This window comes from Cnephaeus nilssonii (genome assembly GCF_951640355.1).
Source record: "Cnephaeus nilssonii genome assembly, chromosome: 15".
Taxonomy (NCBI): Eukaryota; Metazoa; Chordata; class Mammalia; order Chiroptera; family Vespertilionidae; genus Cnephaeus; species Cnephaeus nilssonii.
Window position 1 is genome coordinate 30,229,454 of NC_137086.1, and position 20,684 is coordinate 30,250,137.

The 20,684-nt window shown below is 47.1% G+C and overlaps 1 protein-coding gene across 3 annotated transcripts in view; it reads left to right on the forward strand.

The window, feature by feature from the left end:
• SPTBN1 (spectrin beta, non-erythrocytic 1) overlaps window positions 1-20,684 on the forward strand; it is a 183,788-nt gene that overhangs the window by 109,275 nt on the left and 53,829 nt on the right. For all 3 annotated transcript variants that reach the window (XM_079792286.1, XM_079792287.1, XM_079792288.1), the window contains one exon: window positions 13,892-14,043. In XM_079792286.1, coding sequence (XP_079648412.1) covers window positions 13,892-14,043 — 152 coding nt within the window. The remainder of the gene's footprint in view (window positions 1-13,891; window positions 14,044-20,684) is intronic.

Consider the following 20,684-nt stretch of genomic DNA (forward strand, 5'->3'; position numbering starts at 1 on the left):
ATTTAGTTGGTTTTGGTCTTTCCTGTTTTGTTATTGCTATCCGTGTTTTATAATTATTTAAAAATCTGCAGTTTTTTCCTGCACATCTCTGTGTTTTTGCACAGGGATTCCTAGAAAGTAAATACCTACAGGAGTGATTTGGTAGATGGAGGAGGTGCATATTTTAAATTTTGATATTGCCCACTTATCCTCCCAGCAACCACATACCAATATGCCCTTTTCTCCATGTCTTCAGTAAGTGGCAGGATTTGTTTTTCAAGTCCAAGGATTGGAGGTAGTTTTTTTTTCACTTACTTTCTACTAGTCCTGAAAGAGGAACTTCTGCTGTCTGCCACTCCAGTGGGACCTCTGAGGGCCTCCATCCCTTCCCACCCAGTTTCAGGATTATCCTCTTTATAGAGGAGAAACAGCCAAGGGCTATGTGATGCAATAAAATGCTCCTGAACAAATCAGCTCTAGCAGCAGGTTTCCCAGGAAGTATCTGGGTAACTAGCGGTAATACTTGTGCGCCAGGTTTGGTTTACTCCCCCCCTCCTCTCCCATAAACTGACTAAGGCACCAACAGCCAGGTCCCCACACCTGTTGTTAAGCACCTGGCTTTGTGGACTGGGAGATAAAGCCTTGCTTGTTAGGGATGGGAGGGAAGCAGGGTGGGGTGGGGAGCCTGCATGTGAGTGCACACTCTGGGGCGTTGTAAAGATCTGTGTTCTATTTTGTGGCAAGAGATTTGCATGTAGTAAGATCACCGTTGAACAGCTTTAAGTTTCCAAAACAGATAGAAAACAGAACAACCGATCTCCCTCTTTATTTCCCCCTTCTGTTGCTTTCTTTTTTCATTTGAAAAAAATTAAGGTAGATGACTCCTTATAAGCTAAGAAGATTCAGTGTGATCCAGGTCACACCTTGTGCATTGTCTTCTACGCACACCTTGTGCATTGTCTTCTACAACACTGGACTTAAAACTTTGATTAGTGTTCCTATTAATGGAAATAGGCTTTGGCTAAACAAACAAACAAACAAAGCTAGTAGAAACTGTTACTGCCCTGCCCACCGTTGATTGGTGTGAGGGGTCCTTTGATGCCACCCCACCTGTCGACTGGGTCATCCTGGGGGTTGAATCTGATTCCTCCTCCAGCTTTTCTATTGAAACAAGGCAGTGCACATTGTGTACTTACAGGGTCTGCCCGCCAAAACTCTGTGCTATTTGGCTATGAAAGAAATCTTGCGTAACCATTTATCGTTTGGGTGAGGTTAAGGAAAGCCACAAAGGAAGTTAGCAGAATTGTTTTGCAGGCTTTGACCTTGTGAGTAATAACTTTCTCTTTTTTACTTTAAGATGCCTTAAAAATAACTAAATGGTAGTTGAATGTGGGTATCATTTATCTGGTGCTGTGAATTCTCAAGGAGTTGGAAATTGCTCACTAACTTTTTAAGGAGAGAACTCTAATGCTTTGAGGTGCCCTCACAGTGCCTTCATGCTTAGGTACTCTAGAAATGGTTGCTCATTGGTTGATTGACTCAAGATGGGGAGAAAAAAAAGATGGTAGGGCCAGCATGACTGAATGCTGGGTACCAATGTGCACAACATTCGCTGTTCTACAGGGAATAATGTTTGAGGCAGTGAAATCATTGGCTAAGTTAAAATATATAATTGGGCATTGGATCAGAGCTTTTCATTCAGTAAATTGCTTCCTGAATGAGGAATATTTAGTGAGAAGTGAAATTTTGGGTTGATGCGCTCAGAGATCACTTAGAAAATAGTGCTAAGCTCTAAAATGCCTTAGGTCAGTCCAGGGAGCAGCTCATCTTTATAACGTTATGCGTTTTGTTTTTGCACCTTGCCACAACCATTAATTGAGTACCTTCCCCCCAAACACACATGAAGGCTTGGGCTTACTTGCATATACAACTGTAATTTTGGAATTTTGCCATTGACAAGACAGTCTTATTTCATTTATCAACCTGCCATTTCAACCCGGATAGTTTAAGGAGTTTAGGTGACTAATTGGCAGTGTTCTTTAGGACAAAAGCCAGTTTTTAAATTCTTTTGTTTCATTTGCTTTTAAATATAATTTATCTTCTCACTACGTGGAACTTTGTCACAGTTCCTGTAGTTCCATGTGGTAACTCGGCATCACCATGGCTTTGTTTAACCCTGAATCCTAGGCCCCTGCAGATTAAATTTACATGTGTCACCTTATGTGGAGGGTTCCCATGATACCTTATATTATCTTCCATGGCCGCCTCCACGATCCCTTCAGGAAATGGTGGTTTTAGCAAACACTGTGCTGTCCGTGTAAAGCAGACAGCTTCATGGTGATCTTTAGGTCCCTGACCCCTCCTTCTTGTCAGTGTGTCTCTGGTTTAAAAAGAGCCCCTTGGATCTTAGCTTTTGGGGCTCCATAAATTACTGTGGATGCTTTGGGCATCCTCATCTCACAGGAGAGCTGTCAGGAACTGTCTCGAGTTGCTGGGCTGGCAGTCATGTTGTTGGCAGCGTCGGCCTCGGAAAGCATTGAGGGGTATCCTCTTGTGTGTTGAGTGTCTGACCATAATGTGAGTCTGGTGTGTGAAAGAGAGTTCTGTGTTCTTCCCTTCACTGTTGACCCTAAGCATTCCAGAAAACTGGAGAAGAGAGAAAAACCAGAAGCAAGGGCCAGGGTGCACGCTATTCGATTTCTAACGTGCTAGCTTAGACCAGCTACATAGTCCATAGAACAGGACAGCTACCTTTTGTGTGTGTGCATTGCATGAAAAAAGTAAATTTAAATCCTCTCTCACCACCTCCACCTCGTCCCAAGGCTCCTGTAACGAAAATCCATCTTTAGTCCTTGAGAATGAAGTACAGGGTTTTATCTTTACCAGTGGGTTTGTGTGGCACATGACAGACTGGCTTAGAATACATTTACTGTTTCTTTAGTTGTTGCTTAGAGAAAGTTATTTACAGATGCAACCTCCCACCCTCATCCCAGTATGTTGCAATTAAATTACCTTCATAAAGTCTTATCTCTAGTGAATGCATGATGGTTATTGCCCTTTAAAAGGTGCCCTCCTAGTTAGTCTGTATTCATGTTAGCATTCTGCCATCTATGTTTAATAATTAAAGATATGATATGTGCTTAGTTCCAAGCCTTTTTCATCTTTGGGGAATGTTACAAGTTACCCTCAGTCAACCTTGGGCTTAATATTTTTAGTTTCCTTCCAGGGAGGGTTGGGGGAAGAGAAATGAAGACGAAGTGTCCATCAGAGTAAGAACTGGGGACCGGAAGCTTGTGAGGAGAGACAGTGGGAAGTTGGGAAAGCTGGCCCCGAGCCACAGGGTTCTTCCTCATCCTTGGAACATGAAGGTGTGGCCTTGAGTTCCAGCCATGCTTTGTCCCTCCTGGCAGCTGGGCACTGTTAACTCTGTGTGTCGGGTAACCAGATAAATACCCCTCAGCTGGGGAGGGGAGAGGGCCCTGTGTTCACCTCCTGACTGACCTGATAGTAACATAATTTAAAAAATAAACATGTGGCCCTGGCTGGTGTGGCTCAGTTGGTTGAGCATTGTCCCATGCACCGAGAGGCTGCTGGCTCCATACCTGGTAGGGGCACATGCCTGGGTTTCTGCTTGATCCCCAGTGTGGGGTGTGCAGGAGGCAGCCGACCAATGTTTCTCTCATTTCTCTCTCTCTCTCTCTCTCTCTCTCTCTCTCTCTCTCTCCAATAAAAACAAACTTTTTAAAAATACACACACTGCCCTAACCGGTTTGGCTGAGTGGATAGAGTGTCGGCCTGTGAACTGAAAGGTCCCAGGTTCGATTCTGGTCAAGGGCATGTACCTTGGTTGAGGGCACATCCCCAGTAGGAGGTGTGCAGGAGGCAGCTGATCGATGTTTCTAACTCTCATCGATGTTTCTAGCTCTCTATCCCTCTCCCTTCCTCTCTGTAAAAAAATGAATAAAATATATTTTTAAAAATAATAATTAAAAAAAATAAAAATACACACACATACATACATGCCTATTGCATGTTTACTAGTAACAATGAAATTTAAAACGGCCCCACAGCAGGCACTCCTTGCATATTTGCTACACTGATTTGATTTGAAAATGGAAGCTAACAAATGGGATATGGGACCAGTGACATTATAGAATGTTTTAAACCAGGAACTGACAAAGTTTTTCTGTAAAGGGTCAGGTAGTAACTACGTTGGGCTTTGCAGGCCACATAGAGTATCCGTCCTATCTCCTCATCCTCTTCTAAGACCCCCTCCCCACCCAATAAAATAAAAAAAGATTCTAGCGCCCAGGCTATACCAAAACAGGCTATAGGTCGAAGATTGCTCTTGCTTATTTTAAATTGATCTTTTCAGTTAAGAAGGAACTGACCTGGGATGGATAGCTATGGTTTTTTTCCTCTTGTTTGGGGGTAGGTAGTATCTTGCTTTCCTTCTGCAATGGTGGTGTGGGAGCTTTTCGATTCTTCAGGGAATGGATGTGGGTTCTAGTCCTGGGTATGACCTTCTTAACCATGTGCCCGTGGTTCAGGTGGGTAACCTAAACTTGGCTGTGCCTCCTCTAGTTGGAACTAACAGCTTGTAATAAACAAAGTCAAGTTAGCAAATACCCTAACACAGCCTCCACCAGTGCATAGGGACAGAGTAGGACTGCTTCATCCTTCGTCCGATTGTCCCTGGCTGTGGTTTCAGGCTGTTTCCTGCAGGGCCGGCCCGCAGAGATGGAGGTGGCAGATTAGCAGGCTCAAGGTATGGCTTCCTGTATATGAAGGCAGTTTTAAAGTGTGCCACCCATTTTCCCGCCAATTTTGTGACTGGTTTCTTTCTTTTATTTTTTTATTTTTTATTGAGTCCAGAGAGGAAAGGAGAGGGAGAGAGAGAGAGAAACATCAATGATGAGAGAGAATCATTGATTGGCTGCCTCCTGCACGTCCCCTACTGGGGATCGAGCCTGCAACCCAGGCATGTGCCCTTGAACGGAATTGAACCTGGGACCCTTCAGTCTTCAGGCCGACTCTCTCTCCACAGAGCCAAACTAGCTAGGGCTGTGACTGGTTTCTTAATATTTTTTCATAATGTCCTGTTTCTGTTTAATTAAGGCACCTTCCCCCTGTGGCTTTAGCACTTTACACTGCTGTTAATTCACCCGAGTTCTCACCTTAGCTCTCCTCTTAGGAGAGTTAGTGGTGTTCCTCTGCCGATTGCTTTCAGAGTTTGTTCCCACCATAACCTCAGCCTCTCCACAGCCTTGGCTTTTTGTGGACTATGATTTTAAGGGGCTCATCTTGAAGTGATAATCATGACAGGCGGCCAGGACCCCTGGAAGCCGGCCTGCTGTCTCTGTTCATTACTGTGGGCCTCCCCTCAGAGGTCCCCCCCCGCCCCCCGCCCCCCGCCCCCCGCCCAGTGCCCTTGTTTTCACGCTGGCAAAATTGGGACTATGCTGCTCAGAAGAAAGACCCTTGGTACAGCTGCCAACAGAGCCTGCTTTGCTGATGTAAACCATAGGCTCAAGGTTATATAGAGTTTATTGTTGTTCCGTAGTCTGCATATCAGACTGTTAAGTATTAGCAGAGAATTGCATATTTGCTACACATGCATTTAGAACAGATGTTTACATGTGTTTTATCCATGAAGTGGGTTAAACTGTTAAGAAAAGCATTTTAACTCAAGTTCTATTTATATACAAATCAGCAAACATATAAATGAAAGGCCTCCAGACTAATCCAGCACAGGGAGGCCTTCAGTCAAAAGATTAGTTTCCTTCCTTTTGCTGCCTCAAGATAACAGTTTGATTCTCTATTATCAATACAGCCAGTTGCCTGTTTCCGGTTTCCTGCTCTGTGTATTTTGCATGTTGCTCATGGGAAATGACTTATTTATTTTTTTAAGCTAAGGCACACATGGGGACTCCACCCTACTGTAATCTTTTGTTTTAAATTATAATTCTTTTTTTTTTTTTTAACAACCTAAGAATCGAGCTTTAACGGATGCATTGTTAAAATTAGTATAAGTCAAGTCTGGTGACTGCTGGCCTGTTTGGGTTGTGTTACAATAATGCTCTAATTACTATACCCTAAAGTATTTTGCAGCTTCACTCTGCTCTGTACAGGTATGTGGTGGCAATTACCCAGAAGCAAAACAGAACAAAAGCAAACAACATTTGTCATACTTTTAGGTTAGCTTTGAGCCCCCTTTTAATCTGACACACAGGGCCACAAAATTGCAATTTTATCATTTATCAGACATTGAGGAAGAGTTGCAAGAAACCGTTCAGTTGTGCAAGATTTTTAGTGTTGTACACTGGTAACATTTAAATACGTAGGGCCTGTCTCTGTGATTTGGAATTTCTTTCCTCCTTAATAATTTCAGTGGAACAACCAGCAGCAGTGGGATTATCCGGAGCGTATTTGTTGGGCGCTGGAGGTTTGTTGATTGCTTCACCAAATGTTTATTGTGCACCCACTCTGCCTGGCATATGCTAAGGCTCTGAACAGATACGGAGTTGGGTCCTTGGAGGCAGGTATAGGGTAGCTGCCAAGGTAGGACACAGGATACATAATAAAAAGATAAGAGACCACGTCCCATCAAATGAAGGGCCTGTTGGAAGAGTTGATCTTGCCCTGGGTCTTAAAAGAAGGGTAAGAGAAGAGAAATTGCCCTCCAGGTTAGGGGAATGGTGTAAGTAAAGATAGGAAAGAAAAGGCAATGTGTAGGGTAAGCGTTCAGAACATAATGAATAAGAAGACCTGTTGGGTGGACACAAAGATGGTATGTTAGGGAAGATGCCGGAGGAAACAGGCGCCCGAGGAAAGGCCGCCAGGCTCAGAGGTTTGGTCTGTCTTGTGGGTTGGAGGCCATTCAGGGTTTTGGTACTGTGGAGTAACTTTGAAAAACCATTGTTTGGGGAAGATAAGTATGGCACTGGTGTTTAAGGTGGGTAAGAACGGGAAAGGCGCAAGGCAGGGGACTCCAGTAACTTTGAAGGGTGGGCCTGAAACCATTCTAATTGTAGGGAGTTTTTTCTTCCAAGCCCCCCAAACTGTTGAAATCATTCTCTTGGCAACTGATCCTGTACTACTTTGTCATATCTTTTATTTTTTAATTTCCCATTTTGTTTCCTCAGCTAGACTTCTAGTTCATTGAGGGCAAGAGGACCTTGTCTTAGACAGTTCTGCATACAGACTGCACTTTGTAAATATTGGAGCTTCTAAATACTCTCAACCTCAGGTTAGGATTGGTCCTTAATCAGCTAGCCTGTACAGTATTGTTCATTTAAATGGCCAACCGTGCATGTGTGCATGAGATCATTGCTTCATCATCTCCTTTTGATTTCTTCTCAGCTTCCATCTTTGTACCTCCGAAATTTCCTACCATGAACCCAAGTCTAGACCTAACTTAGCCGTGGGTCTATACAAAGAAAATTTGCATGTGATTGCCAATTCTTAGGTAAGGTGGGCCATTATCTTAGCACAACTGAAGAAGACCCTGAGAGAGAACATTCTTGGGTTACACTAGCAGGTTCACACTATTTGAAAAGTCGAAGAGAGATTTGCTCTCTTAAGCCAGGTATACATTCAGTCTTTGGGGGAATAATGAATGTTTCTGTATTTCCCTTATTTTCCATCCAGAAATGTTCCATGCTTTCAGACCTTCCTTCGTCCTTGGCTTCCACCCCTGTTCGTAGACAGAGCTGTGGCATATGGGGAAGATGGTTGCATTTAGCACTCTGCAGAGGGTGTTGCAGAAAGATGCCATACAGTCATTCCCGTAACACAGCGCCCTCCTCCTCATCAAAGCTATTTCTAACATGCGAACGCGTGCTAACACAGCGTTCATTTTTCCAATTACAGCAAATTCTTCAGAGTAATAAATAAATATCAAAGCGCCATAGTCTTCCACTATTGATAATAGTCATTCCCTAAAAAGAGAGGAAGTCAATTATGTACTTATAGAAGGGGGTGGTGATGATGGAGAGGATAGTCACAGCCCTTTGGTTAAAATTACGATAATATGTTTCTCTAAATACCCCGCCCTCTTTCTCTAAGAAATCCTCTGAAAATGTCCAGTAATTTATCAGAAACATGACACAGCGAGTCTAGACACTTAGAGGAGAAGGTGTAGCCAAACAGCCTACTCCCTCTTCACCTGGCTGAGCCCTGGGAGAGACAGCAACCCCCGGGGACGCCAGCAGCACGTGCAGCTCCGCCGCTGCTGGCCGGTGGCCCTGCGCAGCCCGGAACCTCACTGGCTCTCGTGTCCACCGCCCCGGGAGTTGCTGTGCAGGTCTAGTGAGCTTGAAGGAAGTATACGTTTTTACTCAGATGCGTGATGGTGCTATTGCAGGCATGCCATCTTACAAAGTTCTGTTTTTAGGAAAGAAGGCCAGACTAGAATTTCACTTATAATTCTCTCCTTCCAAGGATCCAGAGCTGACATAGGTGCTTGCGTAGCTGTTTCCACTCATCTGGGTTTACTCATCTGCTTCTCAGGAATGCTCATTTTCCAGGAGTTGACTGATTCATCTCTGAGCCTGTGGAGCTCAAGACTTGGCTGGATCTTAGAACCGCTTCTGGCTTTCAGGGTTCCGAGGACATTTTGGTAGAATTTGTGGTTGTGGGGACCTTGTTCTGAGAGGAGCTTTCGGGGTCCTTCCTGCCTCCCACCCCTGTGTTGACACACAGACTGCCTCACCAGGCTCCCTCCCACAGAGGCCTGCTGGGTCTTTTCCCTTCTTCCCTTGGCTCCCACGTTTCCATCCCTGGGCGGCTGGTGCCGCAGCCCCCGCTCCTTGAACCAGTAAGGGTGTGATGATCTCCAGGCTGCAAGAGCAGGTAGTGTCCTCAGGGACCAACTTGTGTTCCCCTCTGCCCACCGCACTGTGGCAGTCATTGCAAAGAGGGGTCCGTTGAGCAGTGTTTAAACCTGAAGGCCTTTCCCTGGAGGACTGGGGAGACCTTTTCTCTGTGGCATCAAAGGTGGAGTGAGCTTCATGGGCCACAGAGACAGATACTGTCTTTTTTAAAAAATACATATTTTTATTGATTTCAGAGAGGAAGGGAGAGAGAGACAGATAGAAACATCAATGAATGAGAATCATCAATTGGCTGCCTCCTGCACGCCCCCTACTGGGGATCGAGCCTGCAACCAGGGCATGTGCCCTGACCGGAAATCGAACTGTGATCTGCTGGTTCCTAGATTGACGCTCAACCACTGAGCCACGCTGGCCGGGCCAGATCTCGTCCTGATGGAGACACCATCCCAACAATTGGAGTCACCCAAGGACCGGAGCAGACCCTTGGACAGAATAGGACTTGGGTTAGGGAGGCGAGATTATGGGTGCTTCTAGATTTTGTATCGTTGTGCCATGTGTTGTGTTTATTTTTATTATTAATATTTCTAATGTTGCGCTAGAGGCATTACTGCCTAGAGATTGAAAACCAGGTTTTGGAGCCAACCTTCCAGGAGAGTTACTAGTTCTGCCTCGTGGAATAGTTATGAGGATTGTAAAGCACATATATTGGTACCAGAGACATAGTAAGTGTTCAGTGAATGCTATTATTATTTTAATAAAAAAAGAGAGAACAAGTAATTTTCTTTTTATGCAGCTATTAACCTCCTGCCGCACACAAATCGTTTCCCCCTCCCTGGGATTTTTAAATAGCTGGCCCAGGGCTGTAGGAGGAATTCTCCTTTTGAAAGAAAGGTGATTCAGATGCCTCCCAAAGGCTTGTTCCACCCTGGGATTGTATGGCCCCACGATCCCTGATACATTTCTCAAATGGTTGGAGCTGATGAGAGCGGCCTTGCTGGGGAAAAGGAGGAGGAACTGGTTTGATGAGTAGGCGCTACAAGCCGGCACTTTGATGTGCACTTCACCGCCTCTCCTCTAATGCCCGAGTCCCTCTAAGTAACTGTAATTTGGGGTTCGGGGCAAACACACGGGGAGCAGACCTGCGAGGTGCCTATTCCTGGGCCCAGCACCTACCCAGTTTTGGGCAAGGCTGCGTGGGAACCTGCCCCAGCGTCCGGTTCAGCCACGTCAGCTTCTTGGGAGGAGGTGCAGCCATGATTTGGCGTGATGAACAGCAATACAAGGCACTGAAAAGGTAAAAGGAGAATGGAAATGGTGTGGAGGACAGATGGCGCGCCCACCCATGGTTCTCCCTGCTGCTCCTGCAGTGGCTCCTCTCTCTCTCTCTCTCTCTCTCTCTCTCTCTCTCTCTCTCTCTCTCTCTCTCAAGGAAGCAGCGAGCCCTTAGTGCGACGAGTGGGCCTGAGGGCAGGGAATTTCTGCCGCCACCAGCCATCCGGATGGAAAGCCCTTTGGTGTGGGTAGAGAGAGTCATGAATGACTAACACCTCAATTCAGCTGTCCCTCTCTGGGGTGTCCCTCTCTGCCAAGTGCAGACTGAGACATGTGAATGCCAGCTCCGATCGGTGTAAGTCCAGAATGTCTAAACCCGGGTTTCTCAACCCAGCGGGCACTGCTAACCTTGGGGCCGGGTAATTCTTTGTGGTGTGGGCTATCCTGTCACTGGGGGGTGTTTAGCAGCATTCTGGCTTCTACCCACTAGATGTGAATAACACCTGACCCCCAGTTGTGACAGTCAAGAATGTCTCCAGACATTGCCAAATGTTCCCTGGGGAGCAAAATCACCCGCCCTCCCCAGTTGAGAACCACCCATCCAAATAACCAAATCAGTACAGAACTTGCAAGGGCCTCCTTTTCAGTCACCAGATTTGCTCCTATGTGTGGCACTAGGAGTGACTTCTCTTCCTTCTATTACTCCCACCCGTCCTCACACAGCTCAGGCCCAGTGATAGCCGCTTTAGCTTAGAAACACGTCTCCGGACTGTCTTGCCTTGTCTGTGCCAAGGGCCTCCTGCTCCTCCTCAGGCCGGCGTCTGGCCTGATCTGCCCCGGCCCGGCTGGGTTGGGATTGCAGGGCTGATGTCATCGTGCGTTCCCAGGAAGGGTGGAACAAAGGACGGAGTCCCCAAGGACACGCAGCCTCATCCTCAACTGGGCCGCCGGGTCGATCTTTCCCCCTTCCTTTCCCTCCTTCCGGCCTCAGAAGTGTTTGTAGTTCACCCAAGTGATCCATTGTCGGAGGACGCACTAAGCTGGCCGGGCTTCGTGTCTCCAGCTGAGTCCGTTTCCTGCCCCTTGTGTGTCATAAGAGTGTTGGTTCTGGTCCAGTTCCTGCATGGAATCTTCCATGCCTTTTCCAGTGTGGTGGTGTGAGCCCCAGGAACTTGGACTCTCTGTGATTCTCCTAGCGTGCTCACTCTCCCTGGAGCCCGCTTCTGAAACTGAGGAGAGGAGAGAAGTGGGGAGCAGGGGAGAGGGCTAGAAAGTAAGCCTTCATCCCTTTTATTTTGTTTAATTTAATTTTTTAAACTTCTTTCTCCTCTTCTTTCTTACCTTCTTCCTGGAGTTTCTGAGGACCCAGCAGCTCCGGGGATCCCTCCTTGCACAGATCCCCAGCCTGTTTTATTTCCATTCGGTTCTCTCTGCTCCACCCATGACCTCTCTGTGGTCTCCTCATGGGGAGGGGGTGGGGTAGGACGATAACTCTTCAGGTCAGGGGGCTGTGGGAGTGCTTTTACTATCTTTTGAAGCAAATCCTCAGAATCTCCTCATAAAGGAACCTGTTAATTCAGAACCTGAAAGAAGCCCGAGGTGTTTCTGTAACGTGAGATTCGCCCAAGGAGTGACAATTGGCTGACGAACACATGGTGTGCTTGTTTATTTAGAAATACCTTAATCCAAGCAGGTTTTCATTTTGATCTTGTTCCCTTGATATGCTGGGTGTGGTAGTGACTTTGAGCCCCAAACCCTTTAATAACTGCCTAGGATACCCATCAAGGGCTTTATGAAAGACATTTGTAACTCCAGTGTAGCACATAAAAAATACTATAAAAAACAATTAGTTGACCCTGCATACATCTGAACCGTACCTAGGAGAAACGTAGTGTATCTGTGTATTCCGATCTGGACCTGCTCTTTCAAAGCAGCCAACCTTAGGCAAACAGACAAACAAAAAGCAGCTCCCCATGTCACTGTCGTAAAGTTACCATCCATCAGGATGATTGTGTGATTAATAATGCATGTGATCTTTTCTCTGTGACTTATCGTGACGTTATTGGTGCAGCTTCTTTTTCAGTCTGCAGTGTGTCCCTCGCTGCCTTCTTCTTGCTCCCCCCAGTCCCATCCTTTCTGGCCCTTTGTCTGTATTTGGTCGGCCTTTGTTCCTGGGGACAGGTCCCTTCTCCCTCTGGACAGGCTGTTCCTTTAGGGCAAGGCTGGGCCGGGAGGAGCTGCTGGCTGCAGCAGGTGGCCAGCTGTCTTGGCAGAGGCCCCCGGCTGCCTCACCTGCTAGGTTGGCAGCAGTAAAGGCTCATCCCACGTTGTCTCTGCCTCTCTCCCTCCCTCCCTGCAGTGGGGTGGATGGAGACCTCCATAAAACCCTCCAGGCAGACCCTCCCGGGATGCTCTGGCCAGCCTGGGAACCCAGTACTCCCAGGCCACCCAGTGCATGCCCCATCGGCAAGGGTGGATTTTTAGTTGTCACCCCGTGGTGTTGAAATACATAAAAAGTTGTTGGGGTCTGCCCCCCTTTGTTGTAGATTAATAAACGTTTTGGTGGTTTGGGGCTGGCACTGGAAGGAGTGGGTCTTGGGTCCTTTTGGTGCCAGCTCATGCTCATGGAACTAGAAACGGGCGAGTAGCTGACAGAAGGATAACTGTAGAACACAGTGCGTACGCGTGGTGGGTGCCCTCTGAACGTCTCAGCAGCCTGCATGTAGAACATTCTGCAGAGGCAAAACGATTGGAAGCTTATTTGTATGGGACGTGAAGGGCCAGTGCTGGGCAGATGTGTCTAGAGCAGTAATGGCGAACCTATGACACGCGTGTCAGCACTGAAAGGTCCCAGGTTCAATTCTGAGGCGGCCGCATGCCGAGGATGAAACATTTGCTGCTCCTGAGGATGAAACATTTGCAAAATAATGTTTTTTCCTCAAAGTGACACACTACCCGAGTTATGCTCAGTTTTTTGGCGAAGTTTGATACACCAAGCTCAAAAGGTTGCCCATCACTGGTCTAGAGTTTTATGCTTTAAATTGGACTGAGGCTTGAAGAACTCAATGCTGTTCCCTCGATGACCTGGATGTGTGACTGCCACACTCTAGAGCATAGACTAACAGTTGCCTTTTCAGCGAATGGTTGAGTTTGGAGGTGATAGTTGTCCACTCGTCTTACAGAAGGGTACACTGTATCCAGTGTCTCCGCACATTTTTTGGCAAAACCTTGGGCCCAGGCCCTCCTCTTCCAGTGCCTGGCCAGATCTTTTTGAACTCTACCATGTTGCTTGCCATTTTCTGTTGTTCACGGGGCTTGTGACTTACAGCAGGTTTTCATTGTAGATCAAAGTCATGAGTAAATTTATCTTACTAGGTGATGCCTCATCCTTTGTAAAGAGAAGCAGTTTCTGAATGTCTTCTGAGTTTTTCTACCCCACATCCTTCCATAATCTGTGTGCTTCCCCCACACTTGCCTTTGGAGAAACAATCGCTGTAACAGACACATTAGAGACTTTACCAGTCAAGTGTTAATCCAATGGGCAGGATTGCAAAAGACCTCCCTGTCATCTACTGGACACGGATTGAATGAAAGCAAAGGGTATTCTGCTGGTGGTATGCTGAAGGCCCCAAATGTTCAAGGACTGCGGGACTCCTGTATTCCCTAGGAGTTGGTCCTGCTGCAGAGGTTTCACTCGAGTCCAGTCCTGCTGTTCCTCCTTTGGCTGGGCCCATGGCCCTGCTGGCAGCACGCCGCTGCCGCCCGTGCTGTGGCTGGTGGTAACGCAGGCTCTCCTGTGCTTGCAGATGAGCGCGAAGCTGTGCAGAAGAAGACCTTCACCAAGTGGGTCAATTCCCACCTCGCCCGGGTGTCCTGCCGGATCACAGACCTGTACACGGACCTCCGAGATGGACGGATGCTCATCAAGCTGCTGGAGGTCCTCTCTGGAGAGAGGCTGGTGAGTGTCCGAATGCTGTTTACGTGTCTTGTGGCCTTGGTGGGGAAATGTTTTTGAAAAATCTTATCAGGGCTTTCCTCCTGGTAAAATTATGGTTGATCTTCTTGAGAAGGAGAACCTTGATACGTGAGATGAGCATGTTGGAGAAAGCTCCTGTGTAAGCATTCTGAGTCTAGTTGATGTTCTTGAACCTGTAATAAGGTGGCTGCGTTCCGTAATCGGCGAGGTTACTACCTTCCGTCAGAGGGACCTGGCTGGTGTGCCCCCTTAAACAAGGCATGGTGCTGGTGATTGAAGGGCCAGCCCGGGGCCCTGGCTCCAAGATGAATCTGTAGCCCACGAGATCATGGAATAATTTTGAAATTGTGTTTTATTAATTCTCTGGAAAATCTGAGCTGCCGTTTTAAAGTGGCAAGAATTGAATTCAGTAGTTCTCTGATTTTTTTTGCTTTCTTCCCTGCACACTTTATTTTGGGGGTGGAGGGAGAGGCTGGTGTTTTGTCGTCTCCTTGGAAACTCGGGGCTTCTAATGAATTCACCGTGCCTTCCCAGGCAAGGGAGTTTTCAGCCTGCAGCGAAAAGCGTATCCCCATTTTGTTTCCCAGAGCTACAGCGGCTTGTCTCTGATGTGACTTTTGTTTATGAACCTTAAACCAAGGAAGCTTAAGCCAGTCTCCCAAACTGACCCAACAGGTTTTGTCTCCTCTTGGTTTGAAAATGGATGCTGTATTCTACCAGATCACATGCAGTTCCATAGGTGGTGGGTGGGACCGAGCCGAAAGCTGACGCCCAGGGGTAGAGCCCCACATCTGTAGTGACATCACCAGGAAAATATGCTGGCGGTTGGCAGGGCTGCCAGAAAGCCTTATTTTTAACTCGATCTCTACCCTGTAACTTACAGCCACATGGCTCTGTGTGCAGACCGACCCGCACACCTCTGACCACAGGCAGGGACCTAAGCTGGTGCCCTGCCCTGTTATTAGCCCACAACAGAATTGCCTCCGCACGCCTGGGTAGGAACCGAGCCAGAGTTCTCTCTCTCCCTGCCCCTTCGTTCAAGATCAGAGTCCTACGAGAGGGTAAAGCCTCATCTCGTGTGGAGTGAGTTTTGTTCATGGTCTTTGTTCCCCGTGCGTGCAGGTGTGGTGGTTGCCTGCTTTTCTTTGGGAGTTTGTGGGTCACACTGGACAGATTAGATTAATAAAGGAGGCTCTGCCTAAGACTGCGTGGATGCCTGAAACTGAAGGTGGTTTGCAGGGCGATGGTGGGTAGTGGGCCCACATGGAGAGGGCGAAGGCTGGTCATTGGTTGCATTTTAATTTGTTTTTTCAAGTGAGACTTCTTTGAGGACTTAGGCTAGAATTATTGTAATATTCATCTTTAAATATAGTTTTTGTAACCAGACTTTCCCCCTACCTTTCAACCTTTTTTTCCTGTTAATATTTAACCTAGTATGATTGTTTATTGATCTTTGTGAATGTTTTGAAAGTAGCTAAAAAAAATCATTAAAGGTCACATGGATAGACATTCGTTTGAACATTTATTTTTGTTCCAGTGGGGTCCAGTCTTCCAGGCTGTAGGGAGTAAGTTGTTCACCTCCGAAGGTCCATAATTCTTTTATACCAAGAAGATTGTGTCCTTGATAACGTCCATATAATAAATGGGATCAGGCCCAGTGCCCTTTTTTTCTGAACAGGGCAACAAAAATATTCATAGGGAGAAAAAGACAACCAATGAAGCATACTTCATAGTTGTGTGTGGATACTGCCCACTCCTCCTCTTATTTGCTGCTGTGTTTTTTGTTTATTTTTTGTAGTAACCCATCAACCTAGGAGATAGATAGGGAAGAACATATGATTGCACCATTTCCAACCTTTCAGGCAGGCAGTGCCAGAAACTGTGTTTAGCAATGACATCCCACTTTGTAAAAACCACAAGTGTCTTTACTTCTTTTATTATCCATTCCTCACAGCCAGCCCTGATTATAGGTTGGGCAGTCTGATTAATCTTCTTATTCCAAAAATAAGGGTCCTGTAGATAGCGTGAGCTAAAGCTCTTGTTCATTTTTCAGCCTGTTTGGCCCCGTGGTTGATTTTGGTTCATGGGACACAAACCACTCTGCTGTTGGCTGCAGCGGCTGCCAGAAACTCAGGTTAGAGACCCTCCCTGCAGGCCAGGACCTCTGGGAGGGCTTGCCCCAAAGGATCCTTGCATATTTCGATTCCATAACTAATGAGGTGGTTAGAGCTTCCTGGCCCAGGTAAATTAATGTCCACAGCTAAGCGTGGATCATCAGATAACAGCCAGCCAGCGCCGGGCTCTCTGCACCACTGATCCGCACCCCGGGTAACATAAACATGTGCACTCCCATCTGGAGCCCTGTGTCAGTCAGCACTTTGGCCACAGCCTTTAACCACCAGCTTGGCAGTAGGTAGTAGATAAATGTGTGAGGGCCCAGAGTATTTAAATTTACTTTATTAATAAATTCTTGGAGCCAGTTCATCCTTCTGTATAGAGGAGGAAATGTGTGTCTGATTTTTGCTGCATGAAATTCAAAGAAACATTGGTTTAATGTCCCAGACAGTTTCATCCTAGCCTTAGCCTGCATTTTGGCTCAATAAAATTTGAATTAAATTTGAACAGGTTTTAGGTGGGCTATCGGGGCACTTGATCCTGATGTACTGGGGAACGTCAGAGGGCAGAGACCCCATCTCTGGTCCCGGCTTGGGCAGGCTCCATGTCGGAAGTGTCCCTTTCTCTGCCTCAGGCGGGTCAGCTTACGGAGCATTGAGGGAACCGAGGCTGAGCCAGGAAGCTACTGCTAATTGGGATTGATGACCAAGAATATTCCTTTCAGTATCTCACTCTGAAATTGCTATACATTATAACTCTCCATAAAGGTTTCGCTTTAAAATTCCCTACAAAATATAGACCCATCCTTGACTTCAGCATCAACTGAGCAGGTGAAAATGGCGAGCACAGAACCGTGCCGGTCACTTTGTCGTAGATCCCAGGGCCAGAGTAGAGCGGGACTGGGGGGCGAGGGTTTGTCTCAGGGCAGCACTGACATTTGGAGGGAGTAGGGCCTCTGGTGTAAAGCGTCAGGCCTGGCCTTTGGTTACGGAGTGGAGCCCACAGGCCATAACCCAGGTCGAGGCTTGCCTGTGCCTGCCCCTTCCCTCTGAGGCCGCAGCAGTGAGGAATGGCTCTCAACAAGAAGGCCAGGTTCCTGCCTTGCCCCTGCCGGGCTGAGCCCTCGCCTGTCCGAAAGAGGACGAGGTTTTTCTGACCTCTGCCTTCCCGCCAGCCCTCGCCATTTCCAATTGCAGATATCACTGGGTTCTGCTTGCCTGTTGTTTTCCTGACATTCTGTCTTCTCACTCCGTTAATCAGTTTCAAAGAAGAGAAGGGGAGGGAATTTGTTTTTTTTTCGTGTGTGTGGGTTTATGTTTTTGTTTTGCCGCCATTAATTCCAAAACAGGCTGAGCTAGTTGGAAAAGGTAGATTTACTGTGAGATCTGTGAAACCTTAAATCCCACTGTGTGCTGCTCTGAGTTTTACATAAAGCCTTTGCTAAGAGAACCATACTGGTCTGTACTGTTGTTGAAACAGGATTTGTGGACTGGCCACAGAACCTACCTGTTGTCTGTAATATCATTTGTGTGTGAGAATTTGTTTTTGTCCTAAATAACCAGCCACTGGAGAATGCCCCCATTAAACTTACGTCTGATTGCACAAATGCCAAGAGCGAATTAATAGTAATGTGTACCATATTGTAACGTACCAAATGAATGGCCCCAAAGCCCTGGAGTGCGGAAGGGAAAACAGGCCTTCTGGATGGGGCGTCAGGGAACCCCAAGTAAGCAAGTGGGTGGGTTCCAGCTGAGGTTCAGGTGCGGATAGAGAGAGCATACAGGGGTCGAGTGTCAGCTGAGGGGCAGAGTGAAGAGAACATTTGGGGAACGGCGTCAGGGAGGAACCGTGCAGGGAAAGCAGCCCAGCTAAATTGGAGTTCGTTTTTGGAAGCAGCAATGATGGTGACTTTAGTATGTTTCGCTTTTAGTGTTTACTGTCACAAATTATCTCATTTGGTTCTCCTAGTTTAATGAAGTAGACAATTTATGTATTATAGAATAAAAACAGGCAGAGTGGCTAGGGTCTTGCCCAAAGCCAGTATTGCTAGTAAGTAATAGGACTTGGACGTCAGCCCACTCTACTGTCTGTTCGTCCCCTCCTTTCCCAGTGAGCCCTGAGAAAGGAGAAGGTGCTCTTGGGAGTGGGCCCCAACCAGTGAGGAGACAGGCAGGAATTAATAGAACACAGTGCATTAGTTTTAACTGGGCAAGAATCGCTTATACTCTGCTCAAAGCTCAAAGTTGGATATGTATGGGGACTTCATGTGAAATGAGTTTGGCTGTATAACGTATTAGAGGAGATGTTGGAAATTAGTGCTTCCCACACTACCCTCTGTATTAAGGAGAAGAGTGTGTGTGTGTGGAAAATCAGTTTGTGATTAAAAGACAAGAGCATAAGCAAGTGTTCGGCGCACTGGTGTACTGAGACCAGTTAGTGCCTTTTCTCTCTGTCTTCTTTACTATTACTGAACAATAAGATCAGCAGGCACTTTAGAATTCACCTTGCATGCTAGTAAGTCTTACATCCTCCAACACACAAATTGTATTTTATAGCTGGAAGCCACTTTAAAAGGCCACTAAGTTAGATCCCTTCATTGCATAGGTACTGAAACTGACGAGTAAGCAGCATGCAGGGCCATTCAACTGGTGTGTGGTAGATGGGCCGGCCACTCCCAATGCCCAGGGCTGGTGTTCCGTCCACCCTGCAACCCTTGGAGAGCTGTTGCTCCGTGGCTTCAAGGTGGCTTTGGACACTCATGGGAAAACCCCGCGAGAGTGGGGGTTACCAGGGTGGAACAGTGTGGCCCAGTTCCTGGTGGCCTCCCGAAACACCCTTCCAGGAGCCTCCCTCTGTCTTCCTCTTCTCTTCAAGGAGGCCAGATCAGCTGCAGGAAACATTTATTTCTCTCTTTTCCACCTCTTCTAGGTTCTGATAAAAACTGCCATTGTGACTCTGTCATAGTTCTGCAAATCCCGACACCCACAGGATAGCACTGACCCAACTCAAGGCTGTGTGGGCAGCTGGGGAAGAGCCCCCAGCTCTCACCCGGCTCCCTCGTTTCTTCCTACCGCACTAGGCCCCCTGGACGAGTTTGACCAAGGCCACTCCACGTCAGGGGCCTCGCTGCTCCAATAAGCAGTTAGCATTATGTTGTCAGTTGCTAGAGGTGGTTGTCTAGCCCTGTAATTTCCACTCCTTTTTGAAGTCAGAAAGGAGATGGGTCTGGAGCAAAGCCTGGGATGGAGCTGTGGCTGATCCAGATGTGGGACCAGAGGGACCTTGGGGAGGGAAAACAGGAAAAGCGCCTGCAAAACACAGGAACACTGGCCATGGCGTGGGGAACTGGTTAAAACTATTTAAGGGAGAAACAGTAAAAATAGGCATTTCCTCGGAGGAACTGCCTCCCTGCCTGCAGAGCCCCCTGCTTCTGAGTCACGTACGAGTCTGGTGTTGGTATTGATCTTTGTCTCCACGTTAGTGACATTTCAAACTGCCCCCTCGGAAATGGCACACAGGACAGAAATGCACGTGTTGCTGTGGGAACGAACCCGTGTCACACTGGGAATGCGACAATAATTAATGGGGGCAAGGCAGGGAATGCCCCTTTTCATGGCAGAATTAGCCAATTTCGGGCCAAGGTTTTAGGAAAGTGTTTGTTATGGAGAGATGCACCCCCCCCTTTCCATTGTGTTGAGCTTTCTCCATTGTTATCTCCTGTTCCTTTTGAGAAGATGGAAATCTAGGGATATAAAAATAGCTCCTTAACAAAGGATTTAAACTATCCGCCAGATAGAAACCGAGTCTGTTTTCTTTCACGTGGTTCTTGGTGTGGCATGAAGAGAACGAGCTTTGGAATCCTGGCCCAGCACCCTGAGCTCCTCCTCTGGGTGGCCCGTCAGCTTCACAGGGGTCCCCGCGATGTGGCTGGCTTGAGGCGGCTGTTGGGTATACCTTCGAGGGAGAGTGTGCCAGTGTCGGCCTCAAACCGCATCTGCAGAGCCAGTCCCAAAATTAGAGATTGAGTCTACCTGCTTTCTGTTTCGATGTCATGTTATCACTTGACCTAACTTAAGTAACATCTCCCAGCATTTCCCACATTCCTGAGATAAATTCCTTGTGAAGTTGCTGAGAGAAAATGCCTTGGGGGGCGGGGAGTGTACGGGAAGCTATCAGAATAGTGTAAGAAAGCTTCACTTTGAGAGACATGTCTCCTCCCATGGCTTTTACTTGAAAACAGAATCTGCCTTTGTGGCAGGGCCTCTGCTTGTGATTTTCTTTCCTCGGGGTCAGAGCGTGTTCTTTGCACACTAGCTTTTTGTAAGAGAATAGAAAGTCAAGGGGAAAAAAAAAAGATAATCTGAGACTGGCTACTTAAAATGGCCACTTGTTAGCCAAGTCATCTTCCCTTCAGACATTTTCCGTCTGACAAATCACTGAGGATCTCCGCCTCAGAGGGCAAGCGGGAGACAGGCAAGGCATTCCTGTCCGAGTGGCTGCTGCCTTGC